This window comes from Chrysemys picta, chromosome 18 (assembly GCF_011386835.1).
Source record: "Chrysemys picta bellii isolate R12L10 chromosome 18, ASM1138683v2, whole genome shotgun sequence".
NCBI classification, from domain to species: domain Eukaryota; kingdom Metazoa; phylum Chordata; order Testudines; family Emydidae; genus Chrysemys; species Chrysemys picta.
In genome coordinates this window covers 24,277,187-24,294,731 of record NC_088808.1, presented here as the reverse complement: position 1 = coordinate 24,294,731, position 17,545 = coordinate 24,277,187, and the positions used below count along the sequence as shown (strand labels likewise).

The 17,545-nt window shown below is 41.4% G+C and overlaps 1 protein-coding gene across 9 annotated transcripts in view; it reads right to left on the bottom strand.

Annotated features, from left to right (window-relative positions):
* SCAI (suppressor of cancer cell invasion) overlaps positions 1-17,545 on the bottom strand; it is a 93,942-nt gene that overhangs the window by 49,266 nt on the left and 27,131 nt on the right. Inside the window, exon 1 of one of the 9 annotated variants that reach the window (XM_042854429.2) lies at positions 15,422-15,664. The exons of the other annotated variants lie outside the window; for them this stretch is intronic. Coding sequence (XP_042710363.2) covers positions 15,422-15,444 — 23 coding nt within the window. The 5' untranslated portion in view covers positions 15,445-15,664. Of the gene's footprint in view, positions 1-15,421; positions 15,665-17,545 lie in introns of those variants that run through there. 9 annotated transcript variants of the gene reach the window in all.

The following is a 17,545-nucleotide window of genomic DNA, read 5'->3' as shown; positions in this document are numbered from 1 at the left end:
AGGCCCTAAATCTGTTTACTACATGTGTTGCCACACATTTCCTTCCCTTTAACAGTTGTTGGAACCTGTAGTTCATGTTCATCACTGTAGGACAGCATGAGGACAAGGATACCTACACAAACATTGATTTTTTTTATTATCCATCTGTGCACAATTTTATATTGTGCAATAACTGTGTTAATACACATAATTATAACATAGCAAGGATCTGTAGTGTGGCTAGACCTAAAACTGAGTAAAGGTCTAAAAGTTATAAGGATACAGTGATCTTTTTGGGAAACCTGTTTGAAATTAATCCACAGCAAGATTGTTATGAGCATCCAACAGTGAACAGGGAGCTACAGATTCTAACACCTGCAATAAGATGTGCTACACTTTAAATGGCTAACCACTTGGGGGCCCATCTATGCTCTTTAGAAACTTTTGTGTTTTGTAGGGTAAACACATCATATCATTATTAGGAAAACAGAGAGGACCAAGTATTTTTGGCATCTCTGTGGAATCTGGCAAACTAAGGGGGGGTTTATTTTGGGGGGAGGGTGGGGATTTGAAATAAATTCCATTTGCACAGGAGCACTGTGCAGTGGCTGTATATGAGCAGCCAGCCATCTGCAGCGCTCAATTCAGGCCTAGAGGTAGCAGGGCCCGCCCTGCAAGGAGAGCATGGCAAAAGGGAAGATTACATGCAGACACTGGAAAGTAACTGCAATTATTTTCCCTTCAAACATCATGCCAAACCCTCAACTCAACCAGACTTTGGTGATACTTTCCTGTGACACCATTTCATGCACTGCCAAGTACTAAGCAAAGTGCAACTCCCTCCTTCACCTTTTAAGGGTACGTAAGTGAACATGTCCCACCAAACAAGGAACTTTGTTTCTGCCTGTGTTTGGCAAGGGGCAGCATAGCATGTATTCACTTTCCTTTCTCACATGCCGACATAATGACACACATGGCTTTATCACTAGAATGTGGTTTGCATTGCACAGACCAATTGCTGAAGAGATTCAGAGGGGAAGTTAAGAAACATCTGTCCAACTGATTTTCAATTAATTACTCCTGTGATATGCCAGACAATAAGCAAGAGCTCAAAACGTATCAATCACATATCAGTGGTTGCCAGTATGAACTAAGAAAGCAGGACCTGGGTGCAATGAAGAACAAGTTTGCATTTGAAGCCTCCAGCATCAAATATTTAACATTTTACGCACAATGAAACATGAGACAATAACTATTCCAAGCTCCAGCATATGAAATTCACCCAACAAAAAAAAAACACATGGTGAGAAGAGAGCTAGACACAGATGTGCAAAGCAGCTGAGAGGTAAGTCAAGTATTTCAGGAAGAGGGACTATACCCCAGATCCTCTGTGCTCCGCAGCAAGCTTGACCTAACTCCTGTGGCAAGGCCCCTGGATTCTGCAGTGCTCCACTGTGGCAGACAGGATACTCTACAACAGCTTCAGATAATTTTTTTTTAAATGTAAGGTTTGAATTACATATAAATCAGAATAATACAGTCAGTACAGTATGTTTAACTCAGTGATGTATTCAGTTTATTTTATGGTGCCTCAAAATTCTTAAATCTTTAATGTCTATATGGATACTACAAGATATCCAAACGGCTACCAACATCGGTTCAGCTCCATGGGTGTAACATCAGGAGCCCTAGATTAGGCAAGCATAACAGCTATCCCTGTATTTAACATTTGCAGTTAGACCTCCTCTGAACAACAGTGTGTTTTTCACTTTCACTCTCTAAGACAGGAGTTTGAAAAATGATAAACTACAAAACTGTCAGCACAGAAAGGCCCCAAGAGACCAAAATCCTTCCTGTACGAGATAATATGATTCAGAGATTATTATAACAGCTTTGTAAGGGCTGAGGGGAGAGAATTTATCAGAGAGAGTCAGACCAGGAGAAACCCATAAGTCATGAAGATACATTTGGGACAGCTACGCTCTATCCTGCTCCTGGATCTTTGCAATGATATCTGGATCTCCTCCCCTTGTGGAATCTATTTCACTACCTATTTGCTATGTCTAGTCTATGGATACACAATCTTTCCCAGGATGTGATATGGCATGTGTGCGCACACATGGTAGGAGGAGAGGGCTTAGATAGCAGGAACTCATGTTTTAATATTTAAAATCATATTTTTGTGCTCAATGGAGGAAGACTCTTTTACATTTTACAGTCACAGAAAGAAGTTGTGAAAGCCAGCAGGATCTGTCTGCCTTGATCACAGATTTTGTTGATGCAGAAGTGTAAGAAGGAAGAGGAGCACATTCTGATGCTTTGCAGGGACCTGAAGAGTTATTACCATTGGGCCACTGCACGGTGACATTCAATTTACTACCTATTTGCAGCTTCAAGAACTTATGTATGCTGCAGTCAAGCCCAACACAGATGCTATCAAGCCCAACCAACAGCCTAAGCTTAGTCTAGGAGGAGGAATTATTATAAAGTTTGGGTGGCTTCAGGGCACTGCTTTTCAGGACAAACAAGACACATAAAAACAGCTTAGCTTTCAATTAATGGGATGGGGGGGGGGTCTTTTACATCATTAAAAGGTCGTAGAAAGCCCAATCCCTCAATACTGATATTTTGTGCTGTTTTATACAATTCACGTGCAATGTATACTCTAATGACTAAACAATGACTCTGGGTGTCAGTTAAGGTCACATTTAGATAGCAGCAGTGAAGCCTCAGGACAACAGTCTTCTCAGCTCTGTAAAATTTACACATGAAACTCCGCAGGCCTACTCCAGAGCTGCCAGATCTTGATGCGCTGCATGCTGCCGCCCACCCTTACAAAATTCTGCAGACTGTCCTAAATGCTCTCAGTAGAAGTGTAAGTTTGGGGGTGATTCCTGAAGTATTTAATAAAGATATTCAGAAAGGCAGAGTTCCCTTATCAGCCCTAATAAGCGCCCTCTTTTCCCAGGCACAGCAGGTAATACTGCCTGGCCAGTCACTGTTCCAGTCAGGGTTGCTGTATAACTTTCAGCAATGCAGTTCGTATGGACACCTAGATCTGTGGATAGGCCCATTTTAAATACAGATACTACACTTGATCAAGTCAGCCATACCCATTTGCCCCATTTGGTGGCCGATGCCAAATGCTTATCTAGTCTCAATGCACTTCACAGAAAATCCTGGACAAAAGCACAAATACACATTACTACAGTTAGCCACCCTACTGCTCATCCGCAGTCTCAGCAGAGAGGCCAAGTACCTAATGGATATGCAAATGACCACCTCTCTCTCATCCCTAGAGATAGTCTCTCCACAGCAGGGGTTGAGACTGTACCTGTTCTGAAGAGTTGCCTTCAGCCTCCAATGCTGTTAACTCAGGACAAAACATACTTTAAAAAACAAACGTAAAACAAGTGAGTGATGTTAAAAAGTCAGCTGCCATGAACGGATACTGCATTTTAGGCAACAACCTTTCCCAAGTCTGAGATCAAAGAAGGAACACATTGGGTAGCTCTGCAAAGCATTCTGTAGCTCGGTCAACAATCCGTATGTGCAAAATTAATATATGGGCTAAAATACACAGTGTAAGAGAACACAGTTCACATAGAGCGAAAGGGATTGAAAAAGGCTTAGCCCATGCCACCCCACAGTCCATTGAACAGACACCGAGTGCAGGATCAAACTCAGAAAGGTCTGCCTTTGGGCAGGTTTGTTCTATTAAACCAGAACCAATATTTGGATAATGACCTGGATTTGGACAATAATAATTATATCCAGTAAACAATCACTCAGGCAGCAGGAACCATACTTGCAACACTATTCAAAACATTTAAAAGGGTGGGGGGGGGGGGGGAGAGGTATGGGGACAGGCAGAAAGAGACGACAGATTATTCTGTGGCCAAATAAATGTTACTGTTCCCTTCTGAGCCACACTCTTTTTAAAGCCGTGAAGTGTTGCGCAACACTTCAGCGGAATAGCCAGAAGATGATTTCCATTTGTAATCTTGCTTCCTGAGAAGTGAAGTCCACGAATATAATTTAACCTACACCCACCCACTCTGCAGCCTGTTTGATTCTTCGTTGACTTTGGAGCTTGGTACCCTATCCTCACCTCAAACAAATCCACATTTCACCCGTTAGTCCCAGCTCCCCGACCTTTACAAAACCCGATAACTGCATAAAAACAGACACTGATAGGAGATCATTTGAGCTTGGGCCACCATGTCAAGACTGCACCAGACACAAGGTCTCAGCTCAGGCAGGAGAAGGAGTACAACTTTCCTAAAAATCTCTCCCCTCCACAGCCACGCCCTCAACCTCAATGAAGTTTCACTGGCTAGTTTGCTCTCTTCAGATCCCCACCCACGGCTCACCACCTTGTAGTGGTGGAGAGGCTTGCGTGTCTCAATGACCCGGTGACTCAATGTACTCCCTTACGGTCACCCATGGCAGAACGGTCAAGGGCCAGGTTCCAGACAAAGTGTGATCCAAGAAGTCCCTAACAGCAGAGCAGACGGAGGATAACTGCACAATGGAGCTGAAACTGTTGTGTAATGTTACAACGCCTGTAAAGGAGGATGAAGGCTGCAGTGGATAGAGGACTGAGACTGTAGCACCCATGTAAATCAGTTGCAGAGGTAAGGCTCAATTAAGAAAAAAGTTGAAAAATATAACCACCAACAGCAACAAGCAGCAGGGTCAACACTGAAAAACAAACATTTAAATGTGTGATTAAAACCAAAGGGTCTTAAATTTCACATGGGGGGCGGGGAATTAAATGACATTCTGTGATGCCCTTTAATTTTCTAGGTTCTCTATTGGCTCACCTTAATAGTCCTCACAAAATGAATGGAATTTTCAATACGCTCTGTAAAATTGTATCACTCCAAGTTAACTCAATGCTGAAAATCCACACACTATTAAATCCTCTCTCTTCTGATCTTAAACATATCTGTAGATTACATCGCCCAGAATCTATCAAATGCTTTTTATACTTACATATGGGACTGTGGTCACTCTTAACATACAAAGTATTCTGTCACACCAGATACATACTAATATATCTTGATGGATTCCTTCAGGCTACATGATTTATACTTAGATTTATAGAGTATAGTGATAAATGACAAGTAACCAGGATCTCATCAGGTACAGGTAAATAAATCAAAGTGCTAAAATGCCCATGACCCCACAGCCTTCAGAAAGGGAGCACCTCTTTTCAATTTTCTGGAACTTAATTCTTCCACCTTTTCATGACTTTATTTTGATGATGGGTCTTCGCTTCCCATTAACACCAAGTTATCTGGCAGATCCAAGATGCAATTTGCAATTTTCATTAAGTGGTAATTTAGATGAGAAAGAATATTAGAAACAGCTAAAGAAGGCATGGCCAAAGCCCGGCTCATGAGGCACCCGGGGCTCTTTTACAGTTAAAGTGCAGCTCACAGAGCCTCCCACACTCCCCGCCCTTCTCCACCTACCAGACTATGCGGGGAGGGGGAGGGAGTTCAGGACATCTGCCCTGCAGTAGGGTGGTGGAACTAAGGGCTTTAGCGATGGGGGGATGGTTGGGGGGGGGGGGGGGGATGTCAGGGCAGAAGCCCTATGTCCCAGCAGATGCTGCCCTGCAGGGCAGAAACCCCACGCCCTGGTAGGCACTGTCCCACAGGGCAGGTTGTGCATGTCTTGAAGCTCTTGAACATCTGAAAAATTATTGTATGTAGCTCAGAAGGTTTGACTACCCCTGACCTAAAGTATCCAGCAATTGAATAAAATGGAAACAGAATGTTTGTTTGTTTAGAAAAAGTGCAGAGACAATGTTAAAACCTTTGTGTTTTAGCAGTAGATGAACTTCCCTGTTGTAACCTTGAAGTTGGTATTCCCAAATTCACACTTTATTACTACTGTTACATTAATTAACATGTACCACTTCCAAACTCTATTTGTAAACGTCTGAACCTACAAAATTTGAGTGAGAACACCAGCTAGCAGTTCCCACTGCTCACCCAGAGGGCAATCAAAGACAGCCTGGGTTTTGGTAATGCCAATCAAGAGGTTTTTTTAATATTATGATGGACTGTTGGTTTCAATCATCTCTAATGGGTTTAGCTACAGCAAGTTTGAGCACAGTGGGAATGGTTTACTGAATTATATTGTTTGTAAGTGTTTCTTCGGAACTTCAATGGAGATCCACTAGCAGAAAACCTATCCCCAGCCCAGTAGCGGGGAGCTGAGGGAGTACATTAGAATGTAAAGAGGAGGGAAACACTGCCATAAGTGATGTTGGTGGAAAGACTGGGATGTAAGGAGGAGGGTTTAGAAGAGAAGACAACCAATTGCAAGAATTAACGTGTTAACAACCCAACAAAAACCCAGCCACTGGTAGAAAAAACAGATATGGATAGAGAGAAGCAGAGTCAGAATAAGGGACTTGCAGAAATGTGAGAAAAAAAGTCAGCGTGAATGAGCACACAGAGAAAGACAAGTGTAGTAAAATGGGGGCAGATGAAGAGTGCTAATCACTACGGCATAGGAAAACAAGGAGCTCAGAAAAAAGGAGAAAAAAAAAATGCACAGATGGATAAAGGAAGTATTTTACAGAAAATTAGCTTCTAAACATTCAAACCGTTATGACTAGCAGCACAGAGGCCATGCCCTCTGCCAACAGTGGAATGCCCAAGAGAGTCAGCTATTATAAATTGCATGAAATTAGTAAAATTATATATATATGCGCCAGTTACTATTGTGTTTCAAATTTCAGAGTAGAAGTGAATGTTTCCATAGCTACAATCTTCTCTCTTATTTTCATGCCTCCTCTCCCCCAAGAGACGTTAAATGACCAGGATAGCAAACAGTGGGAACTTAGGACTCCATTCTCAGTATCTTATTGAAGGCTATAACTATGTAACCTGACTAGCAAGGAGGATGTGAGGGTGAAGACAAATTAAGACAGAAAGGAAGGGAAAAAACTTAACAGGTACAGCACTTGAAATTACTACTGAACAGGACAAACAAGAAAAAGTATCAAAACAATAGAGAGGAATATAAGAAATAAAAGAAGACAAAGGCAGACATTCAGGTACTTAGATCGTTTAAATAGCGTGACCATAAAGCTCCTCTGCATTCAGTGGTTGGGGGTGGGTGGAGTTATTTTCTATTTACACATACACACCTCTCCCTCAAATGACAAAACCAACACACAAATGGTTGCCATGCTGTGTTTAAAACCTCTCATAGCACAGCCTTTCAGCTGTATATTAACTTGTAGGTTGTGCATGATTTTAACAGAAAAGTAAAAATTGTTAAAAACAGTGAACACACAAAAAGGTCTCATTACTACATTTCCTGCCAAGAAAATATCCCCCAAGCATTCAAAATATCTTCCACTTGGCTCCTATTTATCTCATACTGTTATCACATGCGCGCACACATTTAAAAAAAAAATGGAATTACTCTCTGAACATATTTTACAAAACCCTAGCGAATATATCTTTTCAATTCAGTGTATATTGAATTAGATACTTAATGGTAAAGCTACACAAAGTTTTCAGAGGAAGTCCTCTACAAAAGACACAGGCATCAGAAGATCCAGGTTCAACACCTGGCTACACCACAGACTTCATGTGTGCTTTCAGCCTAGGTTTCCTGCTCTGTAAAAGGTACAACTTGCCAACTGTGTTAATGTTTGTAAAGCACTTTGTGACACAGTATTCTATTAATATACAGAAAGTGAATTTCCTAAGATCCCCACCTCAGGCTAATTTATTAGGTTATAAATAGTTAAACTGAAGTCTATACAGATTAAATGAAACCATAAAAATATACATAATTACATCCCTTTGTTCGGGTTAATTTCTCAAACCATCTCTAGTCTGAACAATCTGTAAACCTCATTCTTCAAATGAGGAAACAAATGCTTAAAGAATCCTGTAAGAAATATTCCTTGTTATTTTTTAGTCTCCATAAAGAGGACATTTTCCACTAGGAGTCACAAATCTGTCAAAATCAGAAGCAATTAAAAACACAACAGGTCAACAAAATGAAGAATTGTGAGGGCCCAGGTTCATTATTTTCACCACCACCCCGACCTGGGAATACATCCAAAAATAAAACCAAATCATTCATAATGAGTCCACTGGGAGAAAAGTATCAGGATCCCAAACAAGCAGAAACAAAAACATCTCCAACAGTTTCCCCAGTTTCAGGACACCAAAGGACCTTTCCAAAAAGCTTGAAAGAGCCTCCAATGCTTTATGGAAAACCAATATTCTGTTGAAAAAGGACTATGCAATTCTCAGCACCTATTTTAATTACTAGGAATACTTTCATGAAAACAGGATCTTTTGTTTGGATGATTTCATCTATTTATTCCCCTCCTCATTTAACAATAATGCAATTGAAGGTCTGGGTAAATAAAGCAAGACTAATTTTTCTAGGTCAGTTTGAGGCAATTTGCTATGCATTCATTTAAGTACAGCCACAGCCCCATTTTTGATACTTCTTACTTGTCAGTGACATTTGTAGTTCAGTTGATAGCTTTACCTGAGAAGATACCTTATAGAGCAGTAGCTCTCAAACTTTTTTTACTAGTGACCCCTTTCACATAGCAAGCCTCTGAGTGGGACCCCCCCTTATAAATTAAAAACACTTATATATTTAACACCATTATAAATGCTGGAGGCAAAGTGGGATTTGGGGTGGAGGTTGACAACTCGTGACCCCCCGCATAATAACCTCGTGACCCCCGAGGGGTCCCGACCCCCAGTTTGAGAACCCCTAATATAGAGCATCCCGTCAACACAGTCTCCCTAATGGGACGGTGCAGCCTGCTCCCCTTTAACTCCTCTGCCATGACAATTCCTCCAGTTCAGTTGTCAATCAACACAGAAGCAAGAGCAAAGTAGCACACACCCTGTACATAGACCCCCTGGGATGCTCGGCATTGCGTTTAACGCTATCTCAGACACACCACATTTAGCTGCCGTTGAACTATTCAGACATCAGGATGAGGGAAAGTATCAGAGCAGGGAGCTAAAGAAAAGTCCCGGTTTCATGCAAAAAAATAAGTTTCCCTAGCAATAAGTAAATATGTAAGAAAACAAGATCTAGTGGCATGCTAGTGTTTAAACTAGAGCTGTCGATTAATTGCAGTTAACTCAAAAAATTAATCACTGTGAATCACAGTTTTAATCACACTGTTAAACAATACCAATTAAAATTTATTAAACATTTTGGATGTTTTTCTACATTCATATATTATATTTTATTGTAACTGAAATCAAAGTGTATATTTGATTAAATATTTGCACTGTAAAAATGATACACAAAAATAGTATTTTTCAATTCACCTAACACAAGTACCATAGTGCAATCTCTTTACCATGAAAGCTCAACTTACAAATGTAGACTTTTTTTGTTACATAACTGCACTCAAAACCAAAACAATATAAAACTTCAGAGCTTACAAGTCCACTCAGTCCTACTTCTTGTTCAGCCAATCGCCAACAAATTTGTTTACATTTACAGGAGATAATGCTGCCCTCTTCTTATTTACAGTGTCACCAGGAAGTGAGAACAGGCATTTGCATGGCACTTCTGTAGCTGGCATTGCAAGGTATTTACGTGCCAGATATGCTAAACATTCGTATGCCCCTTCATGCTTCGGCCACCATTCCAGAGGACATGCTTCCATGCTGATGACGCTCGTTAAAAAAATAAATGCCTTAATTAAATTTGTGACTGAACTCCTTGGGGGGGTGGGGGAGAATTGTACATCCCCTGCTCTTTTTTACCCGCATTCTGCCATATATTTCATGTTATAGCAGTCTCGGATGATGACCCAACACATGTTGTTCATTTTAAGAACACTTTCACTGCAGATTTGACAAAACGCAAAAGGTACCAATGTGAGATTTCTAAAGATAGATAAAGCACTCGACCCAAGGTTTAAGAATCTGAAGTGCCTTCCAAAATTTGAGAGGGACGAGGTGTGGAACATGCTTTCAGAAGTTTTAAAAGAGCAACACTCCGATGCGGCAACTACAGAACCCGAACCACCAAAAAAGAAAATCAACCTTCTGCTGGTGGCATCTGACTCAGATGATGAAAATTAACATGCTTCGGTCCGCACTGCTTTGGATTGTTATTGAGCAGAACCCGTCATCAGCATGGACGCATGTCCCCTAGAATGGTGGCTGAAGCATGAAGGGACATATAAATCTTTAGCGCATCTGGCACAAATATCTTGCGCCATCAGCTACAACAGTGCCATGAGAACGCTTGTTCTCACGTTCAGGTGACATTGTAAACAAGAAGCGGGCAGCATTATCTCCTGCAAATGTAATCAAACTTGTTTGTCTGAGTGATTGGCTGAACAAAAAGTAGGACTGAGTGGACTTGCAAGCACTAAAATTTTACATTGTTTTATTTTTGAATGCAGTTTTTTTTGCATAATTCTACATTTGTAAGTTCAACTTTCATGATAAAGAGATTGCACTACAGTACTTGTATTAGGTGAATTAAAAAATAGTATTTTATATTTTTTATAGGGCAAATACTTGTAATCAAAAATAAATATAAAGTGAGCACTGTACACTTTGTATTCAGTGTTGTAATTGAAATCAATATATTTGAAAATGTAGAAAACATCCAAAGTATTTAAATAAGTGGTATTCTATTATTAACAGTGCGATTTATTAATCACAATTAATATTTTTAATCTTGTGATTAATCGCTTGACAGCCCTAGTTTAAACACAGCTCTTTTTAAAGATTTTAATGAAGCATCAGCTAATTATGTAAAGGACCCCATTCCCAGTATAATATTCATATATTAGCGAGCTACTGGAAGTGTCCTATTGACAATATAGGTGAAGATGAAGTATGGGTTTGATAGAAAAGGATGCACAGATTTACAAGGAAAGTACAAACAGAAATAACTTGACAGCTTCTGTCAGGAATTAGGAAATGAGAAAGGCTATCGGATACAAGACAGATTTTCTACTTACTTAACAATAAGGGCAGGCGGTTATCTATTACTATAACTGTGTACAGATCACCTGCACCCTTCTGAACAACTGTAGGACCCACAGCTGAACTCATTTCACCTTGCATTTACTGACCTACCGGTCAGTCTTGCATTCAACTGATAATTATTGGATCATTGTTGTGTGCTATGAAACCACGCAATTTCTATTAAGGTTCTGAAAAATCAAAAGGGTATATAGTACCATGCTTAAAAATAATTCCTCCTCAAGTCCCTAGCTGCCCTCCTTCTTCCTCAATATGTCTCAGAGATCACAGACCAGTCCTAGATGCTAAGGAATTGGAATCAGAGCCTCTCATTTCAAGGTCATAGATACGGACCATAATGACCAAAAGTGATTCCTCTCCTAGAATTCTCCTGTTGCCTACATGGAATAAATCTGTCAAATTAAAAGTTCTAGGAATTTTAGAAATTAGATGTGCTATGCCATTCTAGGGGTGATTTTCCTTCAATCTTCAGGAATATCTTGGATTTTACTGACGTGTATGATGTCATGATAGTCCAAGTGTTCTCAATATACCTGTTCCTTGGCCAGATACCACCTCTAGTATACCAATTACAAATTGTGCAAACTAATAGAAAAATAAAATAAAAGTTGGTCAACATGTGTCCATGAAAATGGACACTGTCCCGTTAAGGACTGTGACACTGCAATACCACTAAATTCTCTTTGTAAGGAGTATGACTTAAGTATTGCTGCTGGTAACTCACATTCCCCTTCCTGTGGAGAGTTGATGCAACAGACTACAGCACAGACAAGTAGTCTAAGTTCGAGCTCTGCATTCACCCTACTCTGTTTCCTGTAGTAATCCTTGTTCCACACTATGTTCTCTGCTTGGGCCGGATTTCCGAACACACCGATATCCCATAAGCACCACACAGGAGGTGCTCAGCTTCTTCAAAATGAGGCTCTTGTATACCTACCTCCCAATTAAGCCACGCACACAAAGTGGATTTTCACCCACAGTAGTGTGATTGTTTTATGGAGAGAGGCATAAGACCCTGTGTGCAAGTGAACATTATTGCCAGTATAGTTAAGGTTGCATCAGATTTCTGTTTAGAGGTCAACCCTTTAAAGTCCTCTAACACTGACATGCTCGGTCAGATTTCTTTGAAATTTGGTGTGCCTCAGGAGGGTGCCGAATAAGGTTAGTGATTCAAATTTGGGGTCACATGAGCTAGGGGTTTGAGTAGATAAGCCCTCAAAAATAACTGTTTTCCAAAAAGATTCTAGGTATGGTTTTTGCGGGGTTTTTTGGTGTAGCAATAGAGATCAAACTACTGCTGTTATGCAGGTCAAATTGGTCGGTCAGTCAGTTTTTACCCAAGTTAGTCTTTACTTACCCACTAAGTCTTTGGGGGACTCAATTGCATCAATGAAGAAAAGATGCAAGAGGGTTTCTATGCTGCCACTTTATGCTTGCCTAGATAATTCGAGGGAATCTGCTGCTGCCATTACCCCCAGTGAATACCCTGCCACTAATGTTTTTAGTCTGAACCTTAGTACACCTGAGCAATAAAGATTTAATAACTCACATTGCTTGCTACAAGATGTCCCTGTTATATTATAACTGTTCTTATTTTCTGTGGATAGGCAAGCCTTGTATTGCCCATGCTACATTAACACTGCCCTCTTTCTGGAATGCCGCAATATGTCCCATTAACACATCTACCTTTACTCTGCCAATCCCACAGTTTCTAAAATGTATATGCTCTTCACCTCCTTTTACAATCCATTTACTCTCATCCATAGGATTCCATCTAAAGACTATGTAAGGATAAAATTGAGGCAGGGGTTATCCATGCCACCTTCCCTCTACCCTCTTCAAGCAATTCCTCAATAGACACATACAGCATCAAGGGCCAGTGAGAGTAAGATTCAAGAGGTTTCATATCGTAGCATACACTCACATACTTATCCAAGTCCCAGAAAGAAGAACCACTTCACAGCCTTTTACAACTGCCTTACACTTACTCACAGGACACCTCCACCTACACTTTCTTTTAACTATAATTAAAGCATTATAATCCTCTCAGATTCCACCTCAATGCTGCCTAATATTCTTTGTAATAAAAGCCCTATAGAATATCAGGGTTGGAAGGGACCGCAGGAGATCCTCTAGTCCAACCCCCTGCTCAAAGCAGGACCACTACCCAGACAGATTTTTGCCCCAGATCCCTAAATGGCCCCCTCAAGGATTGAACTCACAACCCTGGGTTTAGCAGGCCAATGCTCCCCCCATTGAGCTGTCCCTCCCCCATACTGACATAACCTACACAATTCTGGATTGAAATTATGCCTACTGGATCCCGAAGGTACATCTGCAGCTCTTCCCTTTGCTCACACGCATCTAAGAGCGCAAAACAGACCCCCTCATAGGATAATCACAGCTCTGTCAGACCCCTCAAAGTAATCTACACGTCTTCACATCACAAACACACCTCTGCCAAGCAGGCCCAATGACTGCCTCCGCCATTTAGCACAGGTGCACCTAGCACTTAACACACTGTCTGCACCTGGAGTGCATGCAAATAATCTCTGTTCACTACTGCCAGCTCCAGGAGATCAGAGGAAAGATGGCATGGGCTACTTTTTTTCCCCTTCCCTTTTTATCCTTTATTAGTGTTAGATGGAATCATGTAGGTGAGAATAGGCTGAAAAAGGAGGCAAAGAGCTTGTACATTTCAGCAACTGCGAGGTTGGCAGAGCAAAGGTATGTGTGTTAACAGGGTGTATTGTGGCATTACTGAAAGAGGACAAAGTGAAGGTTACATGTATATCCTCAATTGTGCATTTCCTGATTTTCTGAAATTCATGTTTTGTTCAACCAAGCAATCTTAACATTGCATTAACCAATTTGCCAAATGGTGGTAATTTCTCTGAAACAAGCATATAACTCTTAATGCTTTGTATATTTAAAGCACATTACAAACTTAAGAGCAATCAAATCACTGACTTCTCAGTAACTTTAAAAGGAGCTTAATTTTCTCTTTGCCAGAATGATCCAAATTTAAAATTTTACATTTATTGAACATGGTGCCTTCCATCACCCAAGAACCCTAAAACACCTTACAATTTATGTACTATGTGGATCACGTCACTTAATGCTGAACCACGGCAGCTTTCTAACCATACAACAGCTTGGGACAGAAAGATTGAACAGCACACACCAGGTCACCAAAACCAGTTCCTCCAGCACCAAGGATTGGTTGCATTGGAAAATGTCTACTTAGATGCTAGTACTTATGATGATTAGTAGCAAATTTTTGCCTCATCATTTATCGTTGGAGCCCTACCAAATTCACAGCCATGAAAAACACGGGGATGGGAGAAAAAAAATCACGAGATTATTTTAGGGAGGTTGTAGTATTGCCACCCTTACTTCTGAGCTGCTTTCAGAGCTGGGCAGCCGGAGAGTGGCGGCTGCGGACTGAGGGCCCAGCTCTGCAGGCAGCAATGCAGAAGGGTGGCAATACCATACCATGCTATCCTTACTTCTGTGCTGCTACTGGCAGTGGCTCTGCAGACCGCAGCAGCGCAGAAGTAAGGGTAGCAGTACTGCAACCCCCCTACAATAACCTTGTGACTTCCCCACAACTTCTTTTTGGGTCAGGACCCCTACAATTACAACACCATGAAGTTTCAGATTTAAATAGCTGAAATCATGAATTTTATTATTTTTAGAACCTTATGACAGTGAACTTGACCAAAATGGACTGTGAATTTGGTAGGGCCCCATTTATCACATTACTTACCTCTGAATTGAGCAACATATGTATTGGCCTACAGGGAGCAGTATGAAACCCTACTGAAAATGGGCAAAGATGTGTTTTAAAATGTTAGCATGAATTCTGCATGGTTTGGCCTGGTTTCTTTCCAGCTGAGAGCCAAGCCTATTTTCATGATAAAAATATAAAATAATTTAATACTGTGGTGTCTGTATAATGATCAAGTGGAACAGAAGATACACAGGGAAGCAGAATCTTGCTTCCAAAACTGAGCAAAAAGATACAACCAGGAAAACAAATGAGGATTTAAAACAAAAAAGCAACAAAGGAGGAGACAAAGAAGGCAAAGCTGGGTTGTAACAAGCATGACAAGCTCCATCTGCAAAATATTTCTGAACAGAGCTGCCAGAAGAGAATTATTTCATGGATTCCAAATTCAAGACTATGGTTGAGTTAATACAGACATAAAATGGGTACTGCTGCTGTTAGCCCTGGTTTCACTCAGCCATGACATAAACCTGAATACAAAGCAAAGAAGGGGGAGGAGGGAAGAGGGGGAAGAGACCAAAAAAAAAAAAAAGGGCAGGAAAAGAACGAAAGCAGTTAAATGAGAAAGAGGGAGGAAAAGAATGATAGAGTTAATCAGAATAGAAAAAACAGCTCCACCTACCTCATTCTGCATTGGCTTCTCATTCACAGCAGAAGGCAGCATTTTGATACTGTGCAGAGACAGAGCTACTATCATAAGCTGCTCAGAGGAGAGGAATTATTTTCCCTACTAAAGGCACAATGTGTTGTACTGCCATTGCCAGACAGGAGGAAGAATTCTCATGAGAAAAGCTACACTTCTCATAAGAACGGCCAGACTGGGTCAGACCAAACATCCATCTAGCCCAGTATCCCGTCTTCCGACAGTGACCAATGCCAGGTGCCCCAGAGGGAATGAACAGAACAAGTCATCCACCCGTCGCCCATTCCCAGCTTCTGGCTCCTCCCTTTGCTAGGACACTACAATTCCCTCAGAAATATTTAGAACTGCAAAAACAAAATGAAAAATAAAATATAGCCCCAGTATAAAACTCCCATTTCTTGAATCCATCAGTTACCGCAGAGATCTGTGCCGCACAGGTGCCTGTAGCCCAGCGTGCTGGTTTTAAGAGACCAGTCACTTTAGAACGATTTGTGATACAAATTAGCCAGAGAGTCTTTTATGCGCAGGAAAAAAACAAACCCATGAAGTACAAGAAAGAAAGATAGGAGTCAGGAGCCAGCAAAGATTATTTTCTAAAACATAGCACGTGTCGTTCCTTAGAGGAATAGTTTCTACACTGCTGGCTCTGGTCTCCCTGCACCCCCCGGAGACACTTATTGAAACATTAGCTTAAAACACTGACCAAAAAAAGCCAGCAAGTGGATACTTTCAACACAGTTTTATTATTCTCTCTCAAAGACTTCACTAACTCCTCAGGCTACATGAGACAGAAGAATCAGACTTGTCAAGGACATGCCAGGTCCTTTCCATGATAGTCTCAGGCTTGGTCTACACTACCCCCCTAATTCGAACTAAGGTACGCAACTTCAGCTACGTGAATAACGTAGCTGAAGTTCGAAGTACCTTAGTTCGAATTAGTTCGAACTTACCTTGGTCCACACTCGGCAGGCAGGCTCCCCCGTCGACTCCGCGGTACTCCTCTCGGCGAGCTGGAGTACCGCAGTCGACGGCGAGCACTTCCGGGTTCGATTTATCGCGTCCAGACTAGACGCGATAAGTCGAACCCAGAAGTTCGATTTCCAGCCGTCGAACTTGCGGGTAAGTGTAGCCAAGGCCTCAAACACACAGTACTTTAGATTTCTCTAGTTCACTCCATTTGCTTAATGGGTTGTAGGATTACTTCTCATTGCAATTCCCAGGGCAGAAGGATTTTACAAGCATCCTGCAGGTGATCAATTTCAGCAAAGCAGTTCAGCTTGATGAGGGATAGCTTCATAATGCCAGCTGATATTTTCAAAGGCTCTATGGCATTTATACCACACACAATTCCACTTCCTAGTGGTTTGCTGTATTTGGCTGATGTTTTGCAGGTTAAGTTGAAAGGGGGAGAGATTGGACAAACACTGCATGCTCCCTGTTGGCCTGGGAGCAGATACTCAAGCTTGCAATGCAAAGCCTGCCTTGCACATGGCTGTAGGGAATCAGGCTGGCTAGGAGAAAGACAGAACACACATGCACAAACGGGCTAAACACATTTTTTTTAAGCCACAGAGGTGTTATCCAGCCAAAAATAGGGCATCCAGTTACCCAGCAGCCTGCTGGAAGTAAGTGGTCATTATCTCACATCTAATACTTATGTGAGGAATAAAGCCTCACTCCATAAGGAGTTAATGCCGTTCTAGAGCTGAACAGTCTATTTCATAGAGCAGTGGTTCTCAAATTTTTTTTTTTTTTCCCCCCCACACACACACACCACTGGTGACCCCTTTCACACAGCCAGCCTCTGAGCGCAACCCCCCTTATAAGTTAAAAACACTATCTATTAAACACCATTATAAATGCTGGTGGCAAAGTGGCGTTTGTGGTGGATGTTGACAGCTTGCAAACCCCCCCCCCCCCCGTAATAACGTCACGACCCCCTGAAGGGTCCCAACCCCCACTTTGAGAACCCCTGATAGAGGGAAGCTGGGAGTGGAAAAGTCTCTAGTGACTGAGAAGGGCAGAGAGAAGAAAGGGCACTTTCCCAGGGCTATATAAAGGGAGGAACTGGAAATAATTGCAAGGATGACACAGTGGCATGCA